This window comes from Oncorhynchus keta, chromosome 34, assembly GCF_023373465.1.
Source record: "Oncorhynchus keta strain PuntledgeMale-10-30-2019 chromosome 34, Oket_V2, whole genome shotgun sequence".
Taxonomy (NCBI): domain Eukaryota; kingdom Metazoa; phylum Chordata; class Actinopteri; order Salmoniformes; family Salmonidae; genus Oncorhynchus; species Oncorhynchus keta.
Window position 1 is genome coordinate 71579142 of NC_068454.1, and position 26550 is coordinate 71605691.

A 26550-nucleotide genomic window follows, 5' to 3' on the forward strand; every position below is an offset into this window, starting at 1 on the left:
CATAACAGCGGTGAGTAATGGCGAGTGGGAATATCAAGTCAGTGGCTTGAACAACAGCACTGCATTGTGTGTGTCGCGGAGTGATCTTCAAGAAAACTGCAGAAAAATATCAGGTAAACTGCGAAGCAAACTGGCATCTCCCTCTCACACTTGCGCAGCTGCCAAACTGAGCAGAAACCGCTGCTAAGCAGAGAGTGCACTGAACAGAGGGTGCAGATGCACTTGGACAAATCAATTCCAGTAATTAATTAAATAGTTATAAATTTACTGATACGTCGCACTTTTAAGAAATGCTCCTCTACAGTCTCATCCTGAACGTTGCATAATTCGTAAAACTGCACAAACCCGGGTCTCATTAATCATACCGTACCACACCAATTGAGTTGATTATTTATTTACTAACAATCTAAATGATAATATAAGATACACATACACAAACGCACAGTCTAGGCTATTGATTAGAACATCATACAATGAAACAGGTCCCTAGCAGACCAACACAATGTGACAGGTGTTACACGAGATGGGGATTTAGAAAGAGAGAGCGCATGAGAGAAAAGCACACTTGGATACATTTATAAACTACGCTTAGTTTAGCCCCAACATCTTGCCCCAAACTGCTGCTCTTATGGGTCAGAATTATAATGATGTAATTACTTGTTGAAGGTCTCCGTTAAGTATTTCTTGGACCGAGTTCCGCTTAGTGGAAAAGATTTGGCTGACAAATTTTATTTTGATGACTGCGTCTCAGTCGTTAACGGGTCTACGTCTCTGATTGCCCACACGATGTCACACTTTCCTTTCTCTGAGTTGTCTGTTCCTTGCAGATATTCTGAGAGTAGTCTTCTCAGGAAGCTAATCAGCCATGTCGAAGCTCCCAGCTTCGGTAGAAGTGGCCGTGTAGACAACCGATGACAACCGTAGCCATAATTGTTAAGAGGTTACTTTGTCTTCTTCCTCGTGTTGCATTTTGGGGGTTGTGACTATCTTAGATCACGCTGCAGCTGTGGTCCGTTTAAGTCTGTTATGTTTGTATTGTTTTTTTCACCTTTATTTAACCAGGTAGGCCAGTTGCGAGCAAGTTCTCATTTACAACTGCAACCTGGTCAAGATAAAACAAAGCAGTGTGATACAAACAACAACACAGAGTTACACATGCAATAAACAAACGTACAGTCATTAACACAATAGAAAAAAATCTATATACAGTGTGTGCAAATTAGGTAAGATTAGGGAGGTAAGGCAATAAATAGGCCGTAGTGGCGAAGTAATTACAATTTAGCAATTAAACACTGGAGTGATATTTCTATTAACCAATGGGCTGTGTACAGGTGCAATGATCTGTGAGCTGCTCTGACAGCTGATGCTAAGAATTAGTGAGGGAGACATGAGTCTCCAGCTTCAGTGATTTTTTTCAATTTCTTCCAGTCATTGGCAGCAGAGAACTGGAAGGAAAGGCAGCCAAAAGAGGAATTGGCTTTGGGGGTGAACAGTGAAATACACCTGCTGGAGCGCGTGCTATGGATGGGTGCTGCTATGGGAACCAGTGAGCTGAGATAAGGCGGGGCTTTACCTAGCAAAGACTTATAGATGACCTGGAGCCAGTGGGTCTGGCGACGAATATGAAGCGAGGGACAGCCAACGAGAGCATACAGGTCGCAGTGGTAGGTAGTATGTGGGGCTTTGGTGACAAAACGGATGGCACTGTGATAGACTGCAGAGTCAAAAGCCTTTGCCAGGTCGATGAATACAGCTGCACAGTATTGTATTTTATTGATGGCGGTTATGATATAATTTAGGACCTTGAGTGTGGCTGAGGTGCACCCATGACCAGCTCAGAACACAAATTCCATAGCGGAGAAGGTACCGTGGGATTCGAAATGGTCGGTGATCTGTTTAACTTGGCTTTCGAAGACCTTATAAAGGCAAGGTAGGATAGATAAAGGTCTGTAACAGTTTGGGTGTAGAGTGTCTCCCCCTTTGAAGAGGGGGATGACCGTGGCAGCATTCCAATCTTTGGGGATCTCAGACGATACGAAAGAGAGGTTGAACAGGCTAAGAATAGGGGTTGCAACAATTGCAGCAGATCATTTTTAGAAAGAGAGGGTCCAGATTGTCTAGCCCAGCTGATTTGTAGGGGTCCAGAATTTGCAACTCTTTCGGAACATCAGCAATCTGGATTTGGAAGAAGAAATGGGGAGGCTTGGGCAAGTTGCTGTGGGTTGTGCAGGGCTGTTGACCGGGGTAGGGGTAGCCAAGGTGGAAAGCATGGCCAGCCGTAGATAAATGCTTATTGAAATTCTCAATTATCATGGATTTATCGGTGGTGACAGTGTTTACTAGCCTCAGTGCAGTGGGCAGCTGGGAGGAGGTGCTCTTAATCTCCATTGACTTCACACTGTCCCAGAACTTTGTGGAGTTTGTGCTACAGGATGCAAACTTCTGTTTGAAAAAGCTAGCCTTTGCTTTCCTAACTGCCTGTGTCTATTGGTTCCTAACTTCCCTGAAAAGTTGCATATCGTGGGGGCTATTTGATGTTAATGCAGTACGCCACATTCTTAACTTACATGTTTTATACCCCCGGGTCGTTTCCGTCTTCATGGCAAGTTATTTGGGTCGTATTTTTACCAGGCAAGGTATCACAATGTTGACTCTGATCTAGTTTAAACAACTAAATTCACAGTTCATCTTTACGTAAACATTCTCTATGATCTGGAGATTTTCTACACAACGCACAGGATGTAAACACCATGTATATCAGGTATCAAGGTACGACCCAGATTCAGTGTCGAAGTAACTATGTTATTACAGCAATATTGGCAAAGGTACAGGATGGCAGGCAGGCTCAGGGTCAGCCAGAGGTCGGTAATCCAGAGGTGGGACAAATTTACAGGACGGCAGGCAGGCTCAGGGTAAGGGGCAGACAGAGTGGTCAGGCAGGCGGGCTCCGAGTCATTACAGGCAAGGATCAAAACTAGGAGGGTGAGAAAAGAGAGACTTGGGAAAAGCAGGAGCTGACACAAAAATACTGGTTGGCTTGACAAACAAGACGAACTGGCAACAGACAAACAGAGAACACAAGTATAAATACACCCCCCCTAGGTGCACCACCTGGCGTACTACCTGGGCGCATACCTGGTTGGCCGGGGTGCCGGCGGTGGAAGTCAACGATTAGGGCCGGGTCCAGGATGTGTCTAGCGGGGACCCAGCACCTCTCCTCCGGGCCATAAACCTCCAAGTCATCCAGGTACTGGCAACCCCTGCCCCGTGGTCAAACCCTCAGGAGGTATCACACTGTGTACGCCAGATGGCCATCGATGGCATGAGGTTGAGGGGTGGGCCTGGAAATAGAAGATAAAGGGCTGTGAGACACGGGCTTAATTCTAGACACATGGAATATAGGATGAATATGAAGGGTATGGGGCAACAGAAGGTGGACAGCAGAGGGGCTAATGATCTTGCAGATTGGGCAAGGGCCGATAAACCAGGGAGACAGTTTGCGAGATTCCACCCGAAGGGGCAGATCCTGGGTGGACCTTCTGCCTGAGATGATACTGGAGAGCCGGGGTCTGATGGCGATCCGCTTGTTTTCGTGCCTGGAGCTGGTCTTGAAGAGAGCCGACCGGGCATTCCTACTGGTACGACGACAGCGGCTGACCAAACATCAGGGCAGAAGGTATGCCGACCACCTCTTCCTGCTCAGGGAAGAGCGGGGGCTGATACCCCAGAGAACACTCAAAGGGAGATAAGCCCGTGGTAGAGCAGGGATGGGTGTTGTGGGCGTATTCGACCCACACCAACTGCTGGCTCCAGGTGGTGGGGTTGGCAGAGACCAGGCAGTGCAGCATAGTTTTGAGGTTCTGGATGGCTTGCTTCAACTGGACATTGGACTGGGGGTGGAACCCGGAGGACAGGCCGGCCAACACCCCAATTAGGTTGCAGAACGCCTTACAGAACTGGGACGAGAACTGAGGATCCAGTCGGAGACCATGTTCATGGACAGTCCATGGATCCGGAAGATGTGCTGCACCATGAGCTGGGCCGTCTCTTTGGCAGAGGGTAGTTTGGGGAGAAGAATGAAGTGGGCGGCTTTGGAAAACCGATCCACCACGTTCAGGAAGACGGTGTTGCCATCAGATGGGGGAAGACCCGTGACAAAGTCCAGGGAGATGTGAGACCAGGGACAGTGGGGGACAGGTAGAGGTTGGAGGGAACCAGCTGGAGCTTGCCAAGGAGTCTTTTTCTGTAAACACACCGTGCAAGCAGCAACAAATGCGGACACATCAGGAACACCAGGCCACCAAAAGCACTGTAGCACAAAGACCAGGGTCCCACAGGCGCCCGGGTGGCAGGCAAGCCTGGAGGAGTGGGACCGTGGAACGGACGGCTTCAGGAATGAACATCCGGTTATCAAGGCTCCCCCGGGTTTCGGCTGGGGACGATGCATCTCACGGACCTGCATCCCTACTTCCCAGCTGAGTGCCAGATGGATCATAGGGCTACAGCGGCGGGACAGTGCATCTGGCTTGGCATTCTTGGATCCCAGCCAGTATGAGAGGGAGAAGTTGAACCGTGTGAACAGCAGGATTCATCTGGCTTGACTGGAGTTGAGGCACTTGGCGGTGCAGAGATACTCCAGGTTCTTGTGGTCAGTCCACATGATGAACGGATGTTCCGTCCCCTCCAGCCAGTGCCTCCATTCCTCCAACATCATCTTCACCACGGGAAGCTCACAATTCCCTGCATTGTAGTTCCATTCCGTGGCATTGTGAAGATGGGAGAAGAAGACGCAGGGATGTAGCTTGAGGTCAATGGCAGAAATCTGGGACAGGACAGCCCCCACTCCGACATCCGAAGCGTCGGCCTACACCATGAACTGACGAGATGGGTCAGGATGAACCAGGATGGAAGCTGTGATGAAGCGATCTTTGAGGTCCCAGAACGCCCGGTCAGCAGTTGGAGTCCACGTGAACGGAACCTTGGGCGAGGTGAGTGTTGACAGGGGGGAAACCAGGGTCCGTATAAAGTGGCGATAGAAGTTGGTGAACCCCAGGAAACGTTGCAGATCCACCCTGGATGTAGGCTGAGGCCAATCCATCACTGCTCTCACCTTCCCGGGATCCATCTGGACACTTCCAGCAGAGATGATGACGCCTTTACAAGAAGGCGTTGAAGGACCTGCCGGACGTGGAGCACGTGTTCTTGAGGGGAGTGGGAGAAGATGAGGATGTCAATGTAGACGAAGATGAACCGGTTCAACATGTCGCGGAGGACATAATTTACCAGAGCCTGGAACACAGCAGGGGCGTTGGTGAGGCAAAAGGGCATGACCAGATACTCGCAGTGAAAACTGGCTTTGAAGGCTAGTGTTTAAGGCAGTCTTCCACTCGTCCCCCTCTCGTATCTGCACCAGGTGGTAGGCGTTTCGTAAATCCAGCTTGGAAAACAAAGCGGGCCCTTGGAGCGGCTCGAAGGCTGAGGAGATGAGTGGTAGTGAGTAATGATTAACGGTTCTTAACTGTAATGTCCTTGAGTCCCTGATAGTCAATGCACGTACCCAGGGTCTTGTCCTTTTTCTCCACAAAGAAGAACCCTGCTCCGGCGGGAGAGGAAGAGGGACGGATAAATCCAGCAGCTAGGGAGTCCCCAATGTAGGTATCCATTGCCTTGGTCTCCGGTCCCGACAGAGAGTATAGACGTCCCATGGGGCGGTGTGGTGCTAGGGAGAAGGTCAATCCCGCAGTCTCAGGGTCAGCGCAGTGGAAGCAATGTGACCCAGACCTTGCTGAACCCCTCCCAGAGGTCCTGGTACTCCACAGGAATGGCAGAGAGGTCAAAGGCACCTTCCGAGGTTGTGTAGTCTTCAGGCAATGAGCGTGGCAGAATGGGCTCCAGCCAATGATGGTACCAGTAGACCAGTTAATGTGGGGATTGTGTCATTGGAGCCAGAAGAATCCCAATAACACAGGAATCAGAGGTGGACTTGATGAGCAGGAACTGGATAGCCTTGCTGTGGATCCCCGACACCCGTTAGTTGATGGGAGTGGTGTTGTGGGTGACTCGGCCTATAGAGCGCCCATCCAGCGCTCCAATGTCCATGGGATATAAGAGATATAACAAAATATAGTTATCACACCTTAATCATCTAATTGGACTGTAAATTGATAACTACATGATACGTATACAGCTATAAGACACTAGTTTTGGGCAGTCTACAGGGATAACCTATGGACTTCTGGCGGAGAAACTGGTGAGTACAGTAGCTTTAGGGTCAAAGGCCTCAGGGTAAATTTTCAACTTTACCCAGGCTGGCATTTTAAAATCAAATCAAATTTTATTAGTCACATGCACTGAATACAAAAGGTGTAGACCTTACAGTGAAATACACGACTAAAAAAATAAAGGGAACACTTAAACAACACAATGTAATTCCAAGTCAATCACACTTCTGTGAAATCAAACTGTCCACTTAGGAAGCAACACTGATTGACAATAAATTTCACATGCTGTTGTGCAAATGGAATAGACAACAGGTGGAAATTATAGGCAATTAGCAAGACACCCCCAATAAAGGAGTGGTTCTGCAGGGGGGGACCACAGACCACTTCTCAGTTCCTATGCTTCCTGGCTGATGTTTTGGTCACTTTTGAATGCTGGCGGTGCTTTCACTCTAGTGGTAGCATGAGACGGAGTCTACAACCCACACAAGTGGCTCAGGGAGTGCAGCTCATCCAGGATGGCACATCAGTGCGAGCTGTGGCAAGACGTTTTGCTGTGTCTGTCAGCGTAGTGTCCAGAGCATGGAGGCGCTACCAGGAGACAGGCCAGTACATCAGGAGACGTGGAGGAGGCCGTAGGAGTACAACAACCCAGCAGCAGGACTGCTACCCCCGCCTTTGTGCAAGGAGGAGCAGGAGGAGCACTGCCAGAGCTCTGCAAAATGACCTCCAGCAGGCCACAAATGTGCATGTGTCTGCTCAAACGGTCAGAAACAGACTCCATGAGGGTGGTATGAGGGCCCGACGTCCACAGGTGGGGGTTGTTCTTACAGCCCAACACCGTACAGGACGTTTGGCATTTGCCAGAGAACACCAAGATTGACAAATTCGCCACTGTGCTCTTCATAGATGAAAGCAGGTTCACACTGAGCACATGTGACAGACGTGACAGAGTCTGGAGACGCTGTGGAGAACGTTCTGCTGCCTGCAACATCCTCCAGCATGACTGGTTTGGCGGTGGGTCAGTCATGGTGTGGGGTGTCATTTCTTTGGGGGGCAGCACAGCCCTCCATGTGCTCGCCCGAGGTAGCCTGACTGCCATTAGGTACCGAGATGAGATCCTCAGACCCCTTGTGAGACCATATGCTGGTGCGGTTGGCCCTGGGTTCCTCCTAATGCAAGACAATGCTAGACCTCATGTGGCTGGAGTGTGTCAGCAGTTCCTGCAAGAGAAAGGCATTGATGCTATGGACTGGCCCGCCCGTTCCCCAGACCTGAATCCAATTGAGCACATCTGGGACATTATGTCTCGCTCCATCCACCAACAACGTTGCACCACAAACTGTCCAGGAGTTGGCGGATGCTTTAGTCCACGTCTGGGAGGAGATCCCTCAGGAGACCATCCGCCACCTCATCAGGAGCATACCCAAGCGTTGTAGGGAGGTCATACAGGCACGTGGAGGCCACACACACTACTGAGCCTCATTTTGACTTGTTTTAAGGACATTACATCAAAGTTGGATCAACCTTTGGTGTGGTTTTCCACTTTCATTTTGAGTTTGACTCCAAATCCAGACCTCCATGGGTTGATAAATTTGATTTCCATTGATCATTTTTGTGTGATTTGGTTGTCAGCACATTCAACTAAAAAAGTATTTCATAAGAATATTTCATTCATTCAGATCTAGGATGTGTTATTTTAGTGTTCCCTTTATCTTTTTGAGCAGTGTACTTACTTACGAGCCCCTAACCAACAATGCAGTTAAAAAACATTTTACATAAAAAATATGAATAAGAAATTAAAGTTACAAGTAACTAAAGAGCAGCAGTAAAAAATAGCGAACCTATATACAGCGGGGTACCGGTACAAAGTCAATGTGCGGGTGCACCGGTAGTTGAGGTAATATGTACATGTAGGTAGAGTTATTAAAGTGACTATATAAAGATGATAACAACAGAGAGTAGCAGCGGTGTAAAAGAGAGGGGGGGCAAATAGTCTGGGTGGCCATTTGATTAGATGTTCAGGAGTATTATGGCTTGGGGCTAGAAGCTGTTTAGAAGCCTCTTGGACCTAGACTTCACCGGTACCGCTTGCCGTGCAGTAGTAGATAGAACCGTCTATGACTAGGGTGGCTGGAGTTTTTAACAATTTTTAGGGCCTTCCACTGACACCGCCTGGCATGGAGGTCCTGGATGGCAGGAAGCATGACTTCAGTGATGTACTGGGCCATACGCACTACCCTTTGCAGTGCCTTGCAGTCAGATGCCGAGCAGTTGCCATACCAGGCAGTGATGCAACCAGTCAGGTTGCTCTCGATGGTGCTGCTGTAGAACTGTTTGAGGATCTAGGGACTAATGCCAAATCCTTTCATTCTCCTGAAGGGGAATAGGTTCGGTCATGCCCTCTACATGACTGTCTTGGTGTGCTTGGACCATGTTCGTTTGTTGGTAACACCAAGGAACTTGAAGCTCTCGACCTGCTCCACTACAGCCCAGTCGATGAGAATGGGGGCGTGCTCGGTCCTCTTTTTCCTGTAGTCCACAATCGTCTCCTTTGTCTTGATCACATGAGGGAGAGGTTGTTGTCCTGGCACCACACGGCCAGGTCTCTGACCTCTTCCCTATCGGCTGTCTCGTCGTCCCAGACTCCAACTGGGAGCCCCCGGTGCCAAGCTGCCCGCTCTACCTCTGCCCCCTCTACTCCTGCCTCCAGTGGTGTTCATATGCCACAGTTCATTACTGCAGGCTTGACTGTGCCTCAGGGCCAGCAGCATACCACCCTGCATACCACTGCTGGCTTGCTTCTGAAGCTAAGCAGGGTTGGTCCTGGATGGGAGACCAGCACTCTTTCCTCTGGTCTAAAAAAATATCCCAATACCCCAGGGCAGTGATTGGGGACACTGCCCTGTGTAAGGTGCCATCTTTCGGATGGGACGATAAAAGGGGGGCTTCACTCTCTGAGGTCATTAAAGATTCCATGGCACTTATTGTAAGAGTAGGGGTGTTAACCCCGGTGTCCTGGCTAAATTCCCAATCTGGCCCTCAAACCATCACGGTCACCTAATAATCCCCAGTTTACAATTGGCTCATTCATCCCCCTCCTCTCCCCTGTAACTATTCCCCAGGTCGTTGCTGCAAATGAGAACGTGTTCTCAGTCAACTTACCTGGTAAAATAACGGATAAAAAAAGGGCCAAAAGGGCACAGCATGGAGGCGTTGTTGTGTTCTGTGTCGCATGACCTGTCGCGTGATATGTGTTCTGTGTCTCGCGATACATGGCCCCATCCATCCTCCCCTCAATACGGTGCAGTCGTCCTGTCCCCTTTGCAGTGAAGCATCCCCAAAAATGATGTTTCCACCTCCATGCTTCACGGTTGGGATGGTGTTCTTGGGGTTGTACTCATCCTTCTTCTTCCTCCAAACACAGCGAGTGGAGTTTATACCAAAAAGCTAAATTTTTGTCTCATCAGACCACATGACATTCTTCCATTCCTCCTTTGGATCATCCAGATGGTCATTGGCAACCTTCAGACGGGCCCGGACATGCGCTGGCTTGAGCAGGGGGACCTTGCGTGCGCTGCAGGATTTTAATCCATGACGGCGTAGTGTGTTACTAATGGTTGTCTTTGAGACTGCAGTCCCAGCTCTCTTCAGGTCATTGACCAGGTCCTGCCGTGTAGTTCTGAGCTGATCCCTAACCTTCCTCAGGATCATTGATGCCCCACGAGGTGAGATCTTGCATGGAGCCCCAGACTGAGGATGATTGAGTGTCATCTTGAACTTCTTCCATTTTCTAATATTGCGCCAACAGTTGTTGCCTTCTCACCAAGCTGCTTGTCTATTGTCCTTTAGCCCATTCGAGCCTTGTGCAGGTCTACAATTTATCCCTGATGTCCTTACACAGCTCTCTGGTCTTGGCCATTGTGGAGAGGTTGGAGTCTGTTTGATTGAGTGTGTGGACAGGTGTCTTTTATACAGGCAATGAGTTCAAACAGGTGCAGTTAATACAGGTAATGAGTGGAGAACAGGAGGGCTTCTTAAAGAAAAACTAACAGGTCTGTGAGAGCCGGAATTCTTACTGGTTGGAAGGTGATCAAATACCTATGTCATTCAATGAAATGCAAATTAATTACTTAAAAATCATACAATGTGATTTTTTGGATTTTAGTTTTAGATTCCGTCTCTCACAGTTGAAGTGTACCTATGATAAGAATTACAGACCTCTATATGCTTTGTAAGTAGGAAAACCTGCAAAATCGCCAGTGTATCAAATACTTGTTCTCCCTAATGTATATATTTTTACCTCCTCGTTGAGTTCAGTAATATGGCGTCGTAGCACAGTTGAATATTGAATACTGTTGCTTTAAGAATGTATCAGGCACGTTGTGCGTAAACGGAGGTGTGAGGATTGGATGAGTGAGTTTTGTATGAGTTGTTAACATGTTGAGCTGAAGTAAACGGAGGTGTGAGGATTGAATGAGTGAGTTTTGTATGAGTTGTTAATATGTTGAGCTGAAGTAAAGACGTTAAATTTAATTGCACAACACGCCTCCTTGCATTTGTAACATTTGGCGACGAGGATGGCTGAGTTTAGCTTACCTCGACCATCTCCATTTCTCCCGGTCCCTGGAGATCCACTTGTTCCATGGAATCGCTGGTTTCAATCCTTTCAGTTGTATATGGTAGCTAGCAATCTACATGGAGCTGCCGATGCAAGAAAACAGGCGATTCTACTCCACTGTCTCAGCGCTGAGGGACAACGTGTCTTCTCCACTCTACAGACAGTGGATAACAACTTTACATCAGCGGTCCAAGCTCTCGAGGAACACTACAGTGGCTCATGCAGTGTGATCCTGCATGGTTTTCTCTTCAGACAACAAGCTCAACTGCCAGGTGAGTCCATAGCATAGTCTGTCTCCTTGAGAGAGCTAGTGGGACCATGCAGATTTGGACCACTCGAAAACAAATTTGTACGTGATCAGTTCATTGAAAAAACATAATGTGCTCCACTGAGGGAGACATTGTTGTTAGAGACCGATAATCTGACACTGGAGAAAGCACTTAATATTGGAAAACAAATGGAATTTGCTCTCGCTGACCTACATAAACTACAGAGCGCATCTCAGGGGGCGGGGCTTCATACACTGGCTGAGGCACCAGTGTAGGAAACACTGGAGGGTGACATGTGCATCACTTGCCTACACCAGTGTCTACAGAGTACTCAAAACTGTTTGAGGGGCTAGGTCACCTCAGAGGTTTTGTCCATCGGCCTACAGTCAACAAAGATGTCAAGCCAGTAGTGCAGCCATTGCCGAGGGTTTCGCTGACCCTTCGGGAGCCCATTGACAAGGGACTTGAAAAGCTCCTGGAGGATAACATCATCGAGCCCATTGATGCCTCGCCAAAGGGTTTCAAATCTGATAGTTGCGCCCAAGAAAAATGGCGGTCTTCGAATATGCATGAACCTCAGGGCCGTGAACAAAGCTATTATTGTCGACAAGTACCCACTACCAACTGCTGAGGAGCTCACAACCCATTTTTATGGATCCACGTTATTCAGCAAACGCAGGTTGCCCTAGCACATGAGAGTCGAGATCTCACTGCATTTATAAGACACAGCAGATGTTTTGTCAGCTCTTTGAGAACGGGGCCAGACTCAACACTGAAAAGTGTATGTTCAGGGTGTCAGACGTTGAGTTTCTTGGATACAAGCTCTCCAGCCAGGGCATCACCCCCATCCTGTCCCATGTGGATGCCATTCTCACATTCCCTGAGCCTCAGCCCACAGCACAGCTAGCGTCATTCCTCGGCATGGCAACATACTACTTACGGTTTCTTCCAAACTACGCTGAGACAACTGCTCCTCTTCGATGGCTTCTGAAAAAAGACTCATCATGGAGATGGACTGCCAGGATGCTGTGCAGGAGCTCAAGTTGCAGCTCACATCGACCCCAACACTGGCTCACTTCGAAACACATCAGCACAAACGATTGTCACCTGTGATGCCTCGGCACTCGCCCTTGGAGCGATTTGTCTCAACTGCACGAAGGCGTGGATCGGCCAGTGGCTTTTGCCTCATGGGTCTTGTCTCTGACTGAACAAAAGTACTCTGTGGGAGAGCGAGCACTGGCACTTGTACTTGTACGGCAGACCATTCAAACTCTGCACAGACCATCAAGCCCTCACAGCACTGCTGGCCTCACAGGGTTCTGGACACAAGCCTCTATGGCTTTTCAGATTGTCAGACCGTCTGAATGTCGTGTTCAGTAATATGGTGTCGTAGCCTAGTTGAGTATTGAGTACGGTTGCTTTAAAATGTATCAGTGTTGATGGAATTTATATGTTTAAATGAATGATTACAATATTCCACCCTGAAACCATATAATTGTATGAAATTGAGTATAATCATAAAATTATTATTAATGATGTGTGTAGTTTTAGTCAGGATTAGGGTGAAACAATATATCTGTACAATTTATCTTTATAGTATCTTAAACACAGACTGTCTGAGCAAAATTCGGTGCCGACCTTGCCTCTGAGAGATTAAGGAGAGGGCAGTACGCAGAGTACGACCCTGCCTCACACAGGAAGCGGCGCAGGTCCTAATCCAGGCACTTGTCATCTCCCGTCTTGATTACTGCAACTCGCTGTTGGCTGGGCTCCCTGCCTGTGCCATTAAACCCCTACAACTCATCCAGAACGCCGCAGCCCGTCTGGTGTTCAACCTTCCCAAGTTCTCTCACGTCACCCCGCTCCTCCACTCTCTCCACTGGCTTCCAGTTGAAGCTCGCATCCGCTACAAGACCATGGTGCTTGCCTACGGAGCTGTGAGGGGAACGGCACCTCAGTACCTCCAGGCTCTGATCAGGCCCTACACCCAAACAAGGGCACTGCGTTCATCCACCTCTGGCCTGCTCGCCTCCCTACCACTGAGGAAGTACAGTTCCCGCTCAGCCCAGTCAAAACTGTTCGCTGCTCTGGCCCCCCAATGGTGGAACAAACTCCCTCACGACGCCAGGACAGCGGAGTCAATCACCACCTTCCGGAGACACCTGAAACCCCACCTCTTCAAGGAATACCTAGGATAGGGTAAGTAATCCTTCTCACCCCCCTAAAAAGATCTAGATGCACTATTGTAAGTGGCTGTTCCACTGGATGTCATAAGGTGTATGCACCAATTTGTAAGTCGCTCTGGATAAGAGCGTCTGCTAAATGACTTAAATGTAAATGTTAAATGGCAGTGAGTACTCCCTAACCTTAAGGGAGGACAGGGAGTGTTTCTCACGGTCTCCATAATCTATGTCGGCTGGGTAGGGAGACAGTATGTGCGTAGGATACCTTCTGTTTGTGTGTGAAAGTATGTGCATAAGGAGTCTGTTTGTGTGCAAAAGAATGTGCGTAAGGAGCTAATATAAAATGAATGGTTTTGTACAACGAACCAGCGCTCTTGTGAATAAACATTTGGACTATTTTAGCTGGGCCTCTGTCTGTTTCATTCAACCAGTATCTTACAAATTATGGGTTGCAGTCCGAGTCGTTTAATTGAATTGGGTTATGAACATTGAGAACATAATTCTTGTGACAATCAGGCGCGTTGTGCGTGAAAGGAGGTGCGAGGATAGGATGAGTGAGTGTTGTAGAGTAGTTAACGTGTTGATCTAAAGTAAAAACGTTCTGTTTAATTGCACAACAAGCCTCCTTGAATTTGTAACACTCCTGCTTCAGGAAGTGATGTCACTGAGTACAGCCCCTATAGGACCTTCTACCTCCACCTGGGATGTGGATGCCTGATGGAGAGCTAAGGGTCAAAACGTTGTTATAATAAAATCATCTGGGAGCATGAGCAGCATGCGTAATGTGCAGTAGCCTATATATCATATATGTATTGGATAACATCACAATCATTTGGTATTTTTTAACTTGGGCTCATAAAATGTCTTTCATTTAGTGCTCATAAAATGTATTTAATGTATGGCTCATCAGGCTTAGGTAGCATCAGGCTTGAATATTAGATTAAATCTCTAATCAAATCAAGACGTAGGCCTATTTATATGCTTTTGAATTACACTTCCGGCTTTGGAGAGAAATACTGTATAACCTGGAGAAAAGTGATTTCTTCTCGGGATGGAACAATTGTAAAATACCTGGAAAATATTCAACCCTATTGCACACTTCAGTCCAGTTGGTGGCAGTAACGTACCTTTAAGTTGGTTCTGACGGCAATATCAATCCACTGAAGAAAAGAGTGGGACTTTCTTTGTTTCTTGTTCTCAGAAAATGGGGTACGTGTATAGCATTCCACAAATGTTTAACAAAGTCCATGGATTATTAGAAGCCGATTTCAAAGAGTGTATGTCTCTCTGTCTTTGTCTTTCAGGTTGCACGTGGTCTCCATACCTCTTATTATCAGTAAGTAAAAAAGTGTTACCATATGGTTTGTATGGACTAGTAGTAGGTCCTATATCAAACCTTTACAAATACCCTTTAAATAAATGGCATCCCTCATCAATGATCACAGGTGTACATTGATTAGTGCATGAGTGTGCCTCAAGTTTAATTTTTTTACTACATATTCCACATTTTTTTATGAAAACAAATAATAAATGCCTTAACAAGCCCAGGTAAACATATGTGCTTATAGAAAGTCTACACACTGCTTGGATTACTTCACATTTTATTGTGTTACAAAGTGGAATGAAAATGTATTTAAATGCCTTTTTTTGTCAATGATCTACACAAATTGCTTTGTCGAAGTGAAAGGAAAATTCTAACATTTTTTAAAGATGAATGAAAAATAGAATAGTAATATACCTTCATTAAATAAGTATTCACCCCCCTGAGTCTACATGTTAGAAACACCTCTGGAGTCATTACAGCTGTGACTCTTCTTGGGTAAGTATCATAAGAGCAGATTAAGTCAAAACTGTAACTTGGCCACTCAGTACCATTCACTGTCTTCTTGGTAACTCCAGTATATATTTGGTATCGTGTTGTTGGTTATTGTCCTGCTGAAAGGTGAATTCCTCTCCCAGTGTCTGGTGTAAAGTGGACTGATGCAGTTTTCCTCTAGGATTTTTTTGCCTGTGCTTAGCTCCATCCTGTTTCTTTGCATCCTGAAAAACTCCCCAGTATTTCCCGATGTCAAGCATACCCATACCATGATGCAGCCACCACCATACTTGAAAATAAGGAAGCCGTTAAATAGTGATGTTTTATATTTGCCCCAAACATTGAGGCCAAAAAGTGTATTCCTTTGTTGTGATTTGTTGCAGTATTACTTTAGTGCCTTGTTGCACACATATGGATGTTTTGGAATACTTGTATTCTGTATATATTTTTTTCTTCACTAACATCCCTAAGCAGTTTCCTTCCTGTCCTGCAGATCAGTTCAGAAGCACGACTGTATCGTTGATGTGTCTGGGTGGTTTAATACATAATCTAAAGCATAATTATTAACTTAACCATGATTAAAGATATATTTATTCTCTTATGTGTTATTGTTAACCATCTACTAATCACTGCCCTTCTTTAGGAGGCTTTTGAAAAGCTCCCTGGTGTTTGTAGTTTAATCTGTGCTTGAAATTCAATACTTGACAGAGGTACGTTACATGCTGACCAGACCACGTGCGTGCGTCTGCGTGCGCATGTTAATTTTGTCCCCCCCACACCAGACACGATCAAGACACGCAGCTTGAAATATCAAAACGAACTCTGAACCAATTATATTAATTTGGAGACAGGTCAATGAGCAAACATTTATGGCAATTTAGCTAGCTAGCTTGCTGTTGCTAGCTAAATTGCAACAATTATTAATTATTACCAATACCATTCTCTCTTCCACATCATCCTTCTCTCTTTCCACCTATTCCATATATAAGTGATATCATCGGTGCTAACTACAACCAGTCTACAACCCAGAGAAGTGGCAGCTCCGGGCAGTGACTTCACCCTTAGCTGCTCTTTTCCTTCATCTAAAAACCTGAATCTCAACCACCTGGTCATCAACTGGCAGCGTGAAGAATCCGAGGTGGTCCACAGCTATTACTATGGGAGAGGACAGCTAGAAAGACAGAGTGTTGTTTACAAGGGACTCATCTGTTTGAAGACCAGCTCACTGTGGGAAATGCCTCACTTAGACTGAGTGGTGTGCAGCCGAGTGACTAGGGCCCATACACCTGTGATGTGACAGATGAACAGGCTAGCACCCAGGAAAAGCTGCTAGTTTTAGTTGCAGGTAAGTTCCATTGTTGCTGCGTGTTTCTTTTGGTGAACAATTTTATTTATTTATACTTTATATATTTTTTTGTATTTCACCCCCTTTTTCTCATTGTTGCAACTCCCTAACGGGCTTGGGAGGCAAAAGTCGAGTCATGCTTCCCCCGAAACATGACCCACCACACCTTCACCTGACGACCGAGGTCAGCCTGCAGGCTCCTGGTCCGCCACAAGGAGTTGCAAGAGCGTAAGAGCCAAGTAATGTCCCCTCAGCCAAACGCATCCTAACCCGGATGACTCCTGGGCCAATTATGCGGCGCCCTATGGGACACCCGATCACGGTAGTAACAACACTTCATAATTTTACACACATGTACCAGCATACAATCCATTCTCCAACTAAATATTCACAATGGTTGCTAGTTATATTACACAGTACTAGGATTAGTCCATCCATAAAAATGAGAAATTAAACTGTAGGTGCAAACCTGACTATGACGTCACTCTTTCCCAGTGTGTTAGTATTACAGTATGAATATCCTTATATCCTTATCACTACAGACCCGGGATCAAACCCGGGTCTGTAGTGATGCCTTTAGCACTGCGTGCCTTAGACCTCTGCACCACTCGGGAGGCCCTGAACAATGGTTTTTATTGGGTCACAAGATCAATACAATCATCAAAGAACATTACCCCTCCCCCTTTTTTGAACAATAACACCCTCCCATCCCATCCATCCCAAGCATACCCCTGGCAGCCCCAGCCTATCCCCAAATTTGGACAACCCATTATATTAAATAATGTATATTTGTATATTAAATTAAATATACAAAAAAATGGAAGTTATAATAAAATATAAATAAACAACACACACTACACAAGAGTACAAATTATAAACGGAAAATATGTTTGCCAATATAACACATTTTACACCACACACCTACATCATCTACTGCAATTCAAAGTTTTCTGAAGCAGCTACTTTCCACGTTTACAAAGTCTGGCTTTATTCACACGGCAGTGGATAACTTCACATAACTATATCTTGAAAATATGCCAGCCATGTGGAGGCAACCAGCACTGAACAACAAGTTTTGGCAACAGTCAAACCAGCCAGCCAAACCTTTCGCTGTTTCTCATTCAGCTGCATACCAGTATTATCGTTAAGCAACTGCAGAATTGGTTCAAGCGGTACAGTTTTATCAATCATGTCAGAGAGAATAGATGACACTTTCCTCCAAAACTCATAAACCTCAGGACAATCCCATACCATATGAGCCAAGTGTATTGAGGTCCATTACGATCGATGACAATGTTTCAAATGAATTAGCTGATGGTTTGGGTTCTTTGATGAATTAAATATTTTCTCCCAGACATTCGCTCAATCAATAGTCTTATCATTGACAGCGAATCCTATACCCATGTTTTAATGCTTTAAACATTTGAAAAATGTTTCTCCTTTTATTAATTGAAGATGACAGTAAATACACAACCTCTGGACAAGAATGTAAAAATCCACACTATCATCGGGTGCCTTCCCAAACTTGTACCCAATGGGACCCCATAGGTACAAGCGCTGACCGCAGTCTAAGATACAGAAAGAATGACGACCCTGGTAAATCAAAACGTAAGGACACCCTCTGAGTTGAATATATCCCCTAGGTTATGGACCCCTTTTGCACACCAGGCTCAATTGGTTTACTACTGGAATAGCCTTGTTATGCCACAGAGGTGTATGGAGATGCCATTTCCAGTTACCACCTAGAACCCTTCTCAACCTTCCTAAAATTCTCAATTGAATTAGAAATAATAGGACCAAAATACAATATTCTTATTAGATATACCAGAAATGAACGTATCCTGCAGTCTAATAGGTGAAACAAGTTCTTCCTCAATAGTTCTCCAGGAGACTGATGCAGACTGATCAAACCATGATCTAAGTGGGCGTAACTGGTGGTCAATACTCAAATTTGGTAATGCAAGTCCACCATTACACTTCTTTCATTGTAACACCTCAAACCTGATCTTTGGATGCTTGCCATTCCAAAGGCATTCAGGTATAAATGTATCAATCATTCCGCAATAACCTAGTGATGGCGGGAGTGGGATCATCATGCTCATGAAACGAATATGTGGCAGCACATTCATCTTTATGGAAGCAACGCTAGTTTATAAGGAAGCATGCAACTTCTCCCAAATGGTTAGATCTCGTTAAATTTGATCACAATTCCAATTCAGCAGACAGTGCAGAGATGTTTGTGTACTAATACTCAAATAAGTGAACTGAGTTTTCATAGGAATTGTTGAGGGAAGTGACACTTTCGTGGGCGCTTCATTAAGCAACATTAATGCTGATTATGTCCGTTATTGTATCTTATACCCAGACAGCAACTTGAGTTCTTCAAATGTAGATAATAAAGATGGGATTATGAATATCTGTCATATATAGGAGGATATCATCCGCATATAGTGATATTATATGAGTGGATAATTTAAGCAGTATAGGAGAAGAAATTACATTCTGCCTTAGATGTTTGGCTAAAGGCTCTAGTGACAGAATGAATAATGTTGGGGATAGACCATCACCTTGTCTACACCCCTGAAAATTAGGAAACGGACTTGAGTGTATGCCATTAGTAGACACCATAGCAACAGTGTTAGCATATAACACACGGACATGAAGATACATTTTTTCCGAAACCTAATTTTGTTGCTGCATCTTTATAATGAAACTTAAATGGTGACAACTGACCTTACAAAAGTATTTATAATATCTCAATCCAGCCCCTTATGATGATACCAGGCTATCCGTCTAAGCCACTTGTGATGGCTTCATTGTCACCCTCCCAGCCAGAGGTACCATGGGAAGGTGTGATGGGCAATGACATCACCACTATGGAGTTGGACAGCAGGGGGCGCTATGAGCTGGAGAGTGAAGTGACCCTGAGGCTGAACAGCACTCTGACTGTTACAGCCAAGCTGAGACTGAGGGTTCTGGACCAGAGTTTTACTAAGTCTCTCACACTCCACCCACCACCAGGTACAATATCAGGGTTCCAAGGTTTGTTCGTTGACTCAGTGTTGTTTTCAGATACTTCATTTACAGTTCTTTTTGCGATTTGATATTTTTCATCATTCATTTGTTTTATTCTTCTGGTGCTGTATGTACCTAACACAGTCCATCGAGATGTGATACCATACATGGACATAGTGTTTAGAGGGAGCTGCAGGTCTCAGAAGGTGATGTTATGTGCGAAGCTAAGCTGCCTGCAGCTGGCTCCACCACCACATCCACCCCCTTTTGACCATGTCCTTCTCCAGGGCAAGATGTGATTGTGTTGTTCACAATACTATACTACAGTTCATGATCAAGTACTAGTCAGATATAGAGGGAAATGTTGTCTATTTCAGTGACTGAGGTTGAGTGTTCCTTTCTTCTCTCCTCCCTTCCACAGTGTGCTGTGTGATGCCTGCTGAGCAGAGGAGAAGATTGTTGATGTATCCACTGCTGCTAATGCTGTTGGAAGAGGTCTGAGCAGGAGACCAAAAAGGATAAGAAAACACAAGAATATAATTTTTAACCAAGCAAGTTAAAACAGCAATCTTCAGTTAAGGACACATTCTTATTTTCAATGGCAGCCTAGGAACAGTGGGTTAACTGTCTGTTCAGTGGCAGAACAACAGATTTGTACCTTGTCAGCTCAGGGGTTTTGCAACTTGCAACCTTCCGGTTACTAGTCCAACACTCTAACCACTAGGCTACCCTGCCTCCCCAGAATGACCTTCAGTCAACAGGCTTTATGCCAGAGCAACTATCATTGCTTGTTTACAGAGAAAACATAAAGGGAGGACAGCCTTGTTTACTAAAGTCCATTTTCATGGACAAAACATTACACACAAAGTTCAACACAATACAGTTGACTGATTCCTTACAGGACTCAGACTAACTCAAAATCATATGAGGAATGGGAGCTGCACACCGCACATAAACTTGTCTGGCCTAGCTGGATGGTCACCCACATAAATGTATATACTAATATTTTGTTTGCGTATACTCCGCCCATTTCCCTCCCCAATATTACAATTTGTGCCACCCATGAGTGAGTAACCTACATGCCAAGTATAGACCACATATTGTTACATTACAGCCTTATTCTAAAATGTATTAAATCGTTTTTCCCCCTCATCAAACTACAAACAATATCCCATAATGACAAAGCAAAATTTGTGCAAATGTGTGCAACATTTGTGCAAATGTTAAAAAATAAATCAACTAAAATATTATATTTGCATAAGTATTCAGACTCTTTACTCAGTACTTTGTCGAAGCACATTTGGCAGCGATTACAGCCTCAAGTCTTCTTGCGTATGACGCTACAAGCTTCACACACCTGTATTTGTTGAGTTTCTCGCATTCTTCACTGTAGATCCTCTCAAGCTCTGTCAGGTTGGATGGGGAGCGTCGCTGCACAGCAATTTTCAGGTCTCTCCAGAGATGTTCGATTGGGTTAAGGTCTGGGCTCTAGCTGGGCCACTCAAGGACATTCAGAGACTTGCCCCAAAGCCACTCTTGCGTTGTCTTGGCTGTGTGCTTAGGGTCATTGTCCTGTTGGAAGGTGAACCTTTGCCCCAGTCTGAGGTCCTGAGCGCTCTGGAGCAGGTTTTCATCAAGGATCTCTCTGTAATTTGCTCCGTTCATCTTTCCCTCGATCCTGACTAGTCTCCCAGTCCCTGCCTCCACCATGCTTCATCGTAGGGATGCTGCCAGGTTTCCTCCAGACGTGACACTTGGCATTCAGGTGAAATAATTCAATCTTAGTTTCATCAGACCAGAGAATCTTGTTTCTCATGGTCTGAGAGTCCTTTAGGTGCCTTTTGGCAAACTCCAAGTGGGCTGTCAAGTGCTTTTTTTTTATTGAAGACTGGCTTCTGTCAGGACACTCTACCATAAAGGCCTGATTGATGGAGTGATGCAGAGATAGTTGTTCTTCTGGAAGGTTCTCCCATCTCCGCAGAGGAACTCTGGAACTCTGTCAGAATGACCATTGGGGTCTTGGTCACCGCCCTGACCATGTCCCTTCTCCTCCGATTGCTCAGTTTGGCCGGGTGGCCAGCTCTAGGAAGAGTCTTGGTGGTTACAAACTTCTTCTATTTAAGAATGATGGAGGCCACTGTGTTCTTGGGGACCTTTCAATGCAGCAACATTCTTTGGCACCCTTTCCCAGATCTGTGCCTCGACAAAATCCTGTCTCAGAGCTCTACAGATATTTCCTTCGACCTCATGTCTTGGTTTTTGCTCTGACATGCAATGTCAACTGTGGGACCTTATATAGACACGTGTGTGCCTTTCAAAATCATGTACAATCAGTTGAATTTACCACAGGTGGTCTCCAATCAATTTGTAGAAACATCTCAAGGATGATAAATGGAAACAGGATGCACCTGAGATCAATTTTGAGTTTCATAGCAAAGGGTCTGAAAACTTAAGGTAATTCAGTTTTTTTGGTATGAATTTGCTAAACTTTCTAAAAACCCGTTTTAGTTTTCTCATTATGGGGTATAGTGTGTAGATCGATTATGAAACCTGAACCTCAACAACGTAATTGTCAACTGGCAGTGTGGAGAATCAGAGGTGGTCACGGCTATTACCATGGGAGAGATCAGTTGGAAAGACAGTGTTGTTTACAAAGGACACACTCATCTGTTTGAAGACCAGCTCACTGTGGGAAATGTCTCACTTAGTGGTGTGCAGCTGAGTGACCAGGGCCCATACACCTGTGATGTGATGGATGAACAGGGATTAAGAGACAAACAAGTATTAAGCTATCGGCACAAAATCAGTTAATAGTCATCTACTTGCCTAAAGCCTATTGCAGTCAGAATTATCCTTAGGTTAAAACTGAATATGAGTGTTGTTGTTGTTTTTGTTTACCCCTAGACCCCTACAAGGAGCCCGGCTCTCTGTACAGTCATCCTGTGACAGCTTCATCATCACCCTCCACTCCTCCCAGGGTTTCTCCCAGCCTGATGTGTGGTGGACGGATTCATCCTAAATATGGATTTGACATTTCACTTTGAGGGCAAATGAGTCATATGAGCATTGTGTATAGATGTACTTCATGCAAGAATAACACCATTGCAGAGTGCAACTTTCCATGACAGTAACTGTTTACAATGCCCTCAATGAAAGGTTCAGTGACCAGGCAGTACTACTAGAGGAACAGGTCTTTGGGGTGTGAAGCTGAAAGCCTGTCTCTTTCTCTCTTCTCCTCTTCAACAGAATGCTGTGAGGTGCCTCTTGCAACCGGGGGCAGACCTGCATGGATATTATTAGGGATAAGTCTCGCTTTGCCATGCAAATGAACTGAATCCCAAAAAACATTTCCACTGCATTTCAGCCCTGCCACAAAAGGACCAGCTGACATCATGTCAGTGATTCTCTCGTTAACACAGGTGTGAGTGTTAACGAGGACAAGGCTGGAGATCACTTTGTCATGCTGATTGAGTTTGAATAATAGATTGGAAGTTTCAAAAGGAGGGTGGTGGTTGGAATCATTGTTCTTCTTTTGTCAACCATGGTTACCTACAAGGAAAAGCATGCCGTCAACATTGCTTTGCACAAAAAGGGCTTCACAGGCAAGGATGCTGCTGCCAGTAAGATTGCACCTAAATCAATCACTTATCGGATCATCAAGAACTTAGAGGAGAGCAGTTCAATTGTTGTGAAAAAGGCTTCAGGGCGCCCAAGAAAGTCCAGCAAGCGCCAGGACTGTCTCCTAAAGTTGATTCAGCTGCGGGATCGGGGCACCACTAGTACAGAGCTTGCTCAGGAATGGCAGCAGGCAGGTGTGAGTGCATCTGCACGCACAGTGAGGCGAAGACTTTTGGAAGATGGCCGGGTGTCAAGAAGGGCAGCAAAGAAGCCACTTCTCTCCAGGAAAAACATCAGGGACAGATTGATATTCTGCAAAGGGTACTGGGGTTGGTCTGCTGAGGACTGGGGTAAAGTAATTTTCTCTGATGAATCCCCTTTCCGGAAAAAGCTTGTCTGGAGAAGACAAAGTGAGTGCTACCATCACTCCTGTGTCATGCCAACAGTAAAGCATCCTGAGACCATTCATGTGTCCGGTTGCTTCTCAGCCAAGAGAGTGTGGGCTCATTCACAATTCTACCTAAACACAGCCATGAATAAAGAATGGTACCAACACATCCTCTGAGAGCAACCTCTCCCAACCATCCAGGAACAGTTTGGTGATGAACAATGCCTTTTCCAGCATGATGGCGCACGTTGCCATAAGGCAAAAGTGATAACTAAGTGGCTCGGGGAACAAAACATTGATATTCTGGGTCCATGGCCAGGAAACTCCCCAGACCTTAATCCCATTGAGAACTTATGGTCAATACTCAAGAGGTGGGTGGACAAACAAAACCCCACAAATTCTGACAAACTCCAAGCATTGATTATGCAAGTATGGGCTGCCATCAGTCAGGATGTGACCCAGAAGTTAATTGACAGCATGCTAGGGTAGATTGCAGAGGTCTTGAAAAATAAGGGTCAACATTGCAAATATTGACTCTTTGCATCAACTTCATGTAATTGTCAATAAAAGCCTTTGACACTCATGAAATGTTTGGAATTTAATTATACAGTATTCCATAGTAACATCTGACAAAAATATCTAAAGACACTGAGGCAGCAGACTTTGTGCAGATTAAAATTTGTGTCATTCTCAAAACCTTTGGCCATGACTGTAATTCTTATTTGACCATGCTTAAAGTGATATTAAGTATCCGATTTGTTATTGTTCCCCATCTATCAATCATTGCCCTTCTTTATGAGGCTTTGGAAAAGCTCCATGGTCTTTGTAGTTGAATTTGTGCTTTAAATGCAATACATGACTAAGGGACCTTATAGATGTTGTATGTAAGGGGGACTGGTGAGTCCATGTAACTTCTTATTTGATTTAGTAAGCCAAATGTTACTCCTGAACTAATTTTCCTAAACAAATGTGGTGAATACTTATGCAGCAAATATACTAAACAATGCAACATGTGAAGTGTTGGTCCCATGTTTCTTCAGCTGTAATAAAAGATCCCTGAATTTTTCCAGAAGCACAAAAAGCAAATTTGTTTACATCCCTGTTAGTAAACCTTTCTCCTTTGTCAAGATAGTCCATTCACCTGACAGGTGTTGCAACCTAGACATGTGAAATTCATAGATTAGGGCCTCATTAATTAATTTCAATCGACTGATTTCCTTATATGAACTGTAACTCACTACAATCGTTGAAATGGTTGCATGTTGCATTTATATTTTGGTTCAGTATGTACTTTTGTCATTTATACAAATTTGTTGAATTTTCTTTTCACTTTGACTTGGAGTATTTTGTGTTATTTAAATTAAATCTATTTTAATCCCATTTTGTAACGCAACAAAATTTGAAAAAATCCAAGGGGGGTGAATACTTACGATACCCACTGTAAGGATTACTTTTCTGATAGGATTTACATGATGGCACAAGGGAATTACCATAACTGTGTGCACTAAGTACCACACCCACACTCTCTCACTATCACTCTCACACATTTTATATGGTAAGAGCTGCTCTAACTTCACCATTTGGAGAGATGTAGGCTTGCAACCCCATAACAACTACAGTATCTTAGCGAACAGTAAGCAGTCAGATCACATAATGTTTTTACATAACTGAAATGTAGAGTATGTTTACTCTAATCAATATTTATGGACATTTTGCCCAATGTTATTGTCAAAGGGTTCCCAACAACTGTGGGAAAAGTACTATCCACCTTACAGTTGGGCTGGTTGTAAAGTTGATGCTACATGACGTTGTGGATGTAACTGCAACTTCTGGGGCATATTACAGAAATATTTCACGTTATTACATGGTACTTGGTGTCACTTTGTGAGACAGTTCATTACATTACCAATTTACTGTTGCTGCAACGCAGGCATTTTGAAAAGAAACTGTTCAACCAGCATATCAACCAATAGTTGTTGCAACAAGACATGCTCGACAGAAGGTACAAATACAACACACCTACTCCTCCATCACCACCTTAAGTATAATAGTTTTGTAAATCCATACATTTACCCACCAGGAAAAGGTTACTAATAGGAACTTTCATTTTATGGGAGGAATTTGCATTGTCACTTAGATAAAGAATGACATTCAACCCTAGTGATAGCAGTTCAAAAAGGTGCCCTCTGACACGTCACCCTCAGAGCTAGACTGTGAAACCATACATGCATATTAATAATTTGCCCTTTACTTATATTGTTGACAGGGATGAGGCCTGCCTGTGCCCATCATTTCAAAGTGTCAAAGAAACTAAGCAGGAGGAGTGTTTTGTTTGTGAGTTGCAGTGCCATGTATGCCTATTGTTGGTTGTAAGTATGTTGGCAGCTCTGTAATTCGTTTCACATACTCACCTCCCTCTTAAACTATACACACACGCCCATGACATGATGTGTATTTAAGACAAATAAATCCTCACCTCACCCCTCTCGTCACACCCCCAAAATCCTCATAAGGATCCATAGTCAATTCTTGTTCTGACCTCTGTCACCCTATTCTTGATTGGGCTGACAGTAAATAAAGATAGTTTTCTTTGTTAACTGGGATGCGGCTCTCATATCCTGTTTCAAGATCAATGTTTCTGTAATGGTATCCATGGTTGGCTTTGTTTGTGTAAGGAAAAAAACTCTAACTGAGATGCTGTGAGTCGAGAAGCAGGTGCAGGTGAAACCATTAATAAAATAACAAACATGAGATGAGACAGCATAACAGTGGCGATAAGGCATGAACAATACCAACTGAGGAAGGAACCTAAGGGAGTGACAGATACAGGGGAGGTAATCAGGAATACAATGGAGTCCATGTGAGCATCCTAATGATCTGCAGGTGCATGTAATGATGGAAGCCAGGTGTGTGTGATGAAGTATCCCAGGACCAGTGGTTAGTATACTGGCGACGTTGAACGCCGGAGGGGAGGAGCGGGAGTAGACGTGACAGTACACCCCCTCAGACACGAGGCTACCGCCGCAGGACTTCACCGTCCAGAGGATGAGGAGCGGGCTGGTTTGGGAAGTGAAGGT

At 45.0% G+C, this 26550-nt stretch overlaps 1 protein-coding gene and 1 long non-coding RNA gene across 3 annotated transcripts in view; both read left to right on the forward strand.

Annotated features, from left to right (window-relative positions):
- The window catches only part of LOC118383592 (IgGFc-binding protein-like), a 68597-nt gene that overhangs the window by 20441 nt on the left and 21606 nt on the right, over positions 1–26550 (forward strand). Inside the window, 5 exon segments of the mRNA XM_052492660.1 lie at positions 4267–4574; positions 5167–5311; positions 11092–11111; positions 11853–12032; positions 19284–19473. Coding sequence (XP_052348620.1) covers positions 4267–4574; positions 5167–5311; positions 11092–11111; positions 11853–12032; positions 19284–19473 — 843 coding nt within the window.
- On the forward strand, positions 14454–24824 carry LOC118367787 (uncharacterized). 2 transcript variants are annotated; one of them, XR_004822172.2, is made up of 5 exons: positions 14454–14500; positions 14596–14627; positions 16097–16774; positions 19218–19473; positions 19889–24824. It is a non-coding gene; the product is annotated as an uncharacterized LOC118367787 (long non-coding RNA). The 2 variants fall into 2 exon arrangements; XR_004822173.2 differs by having other exon boundaries at positions 19284–19473.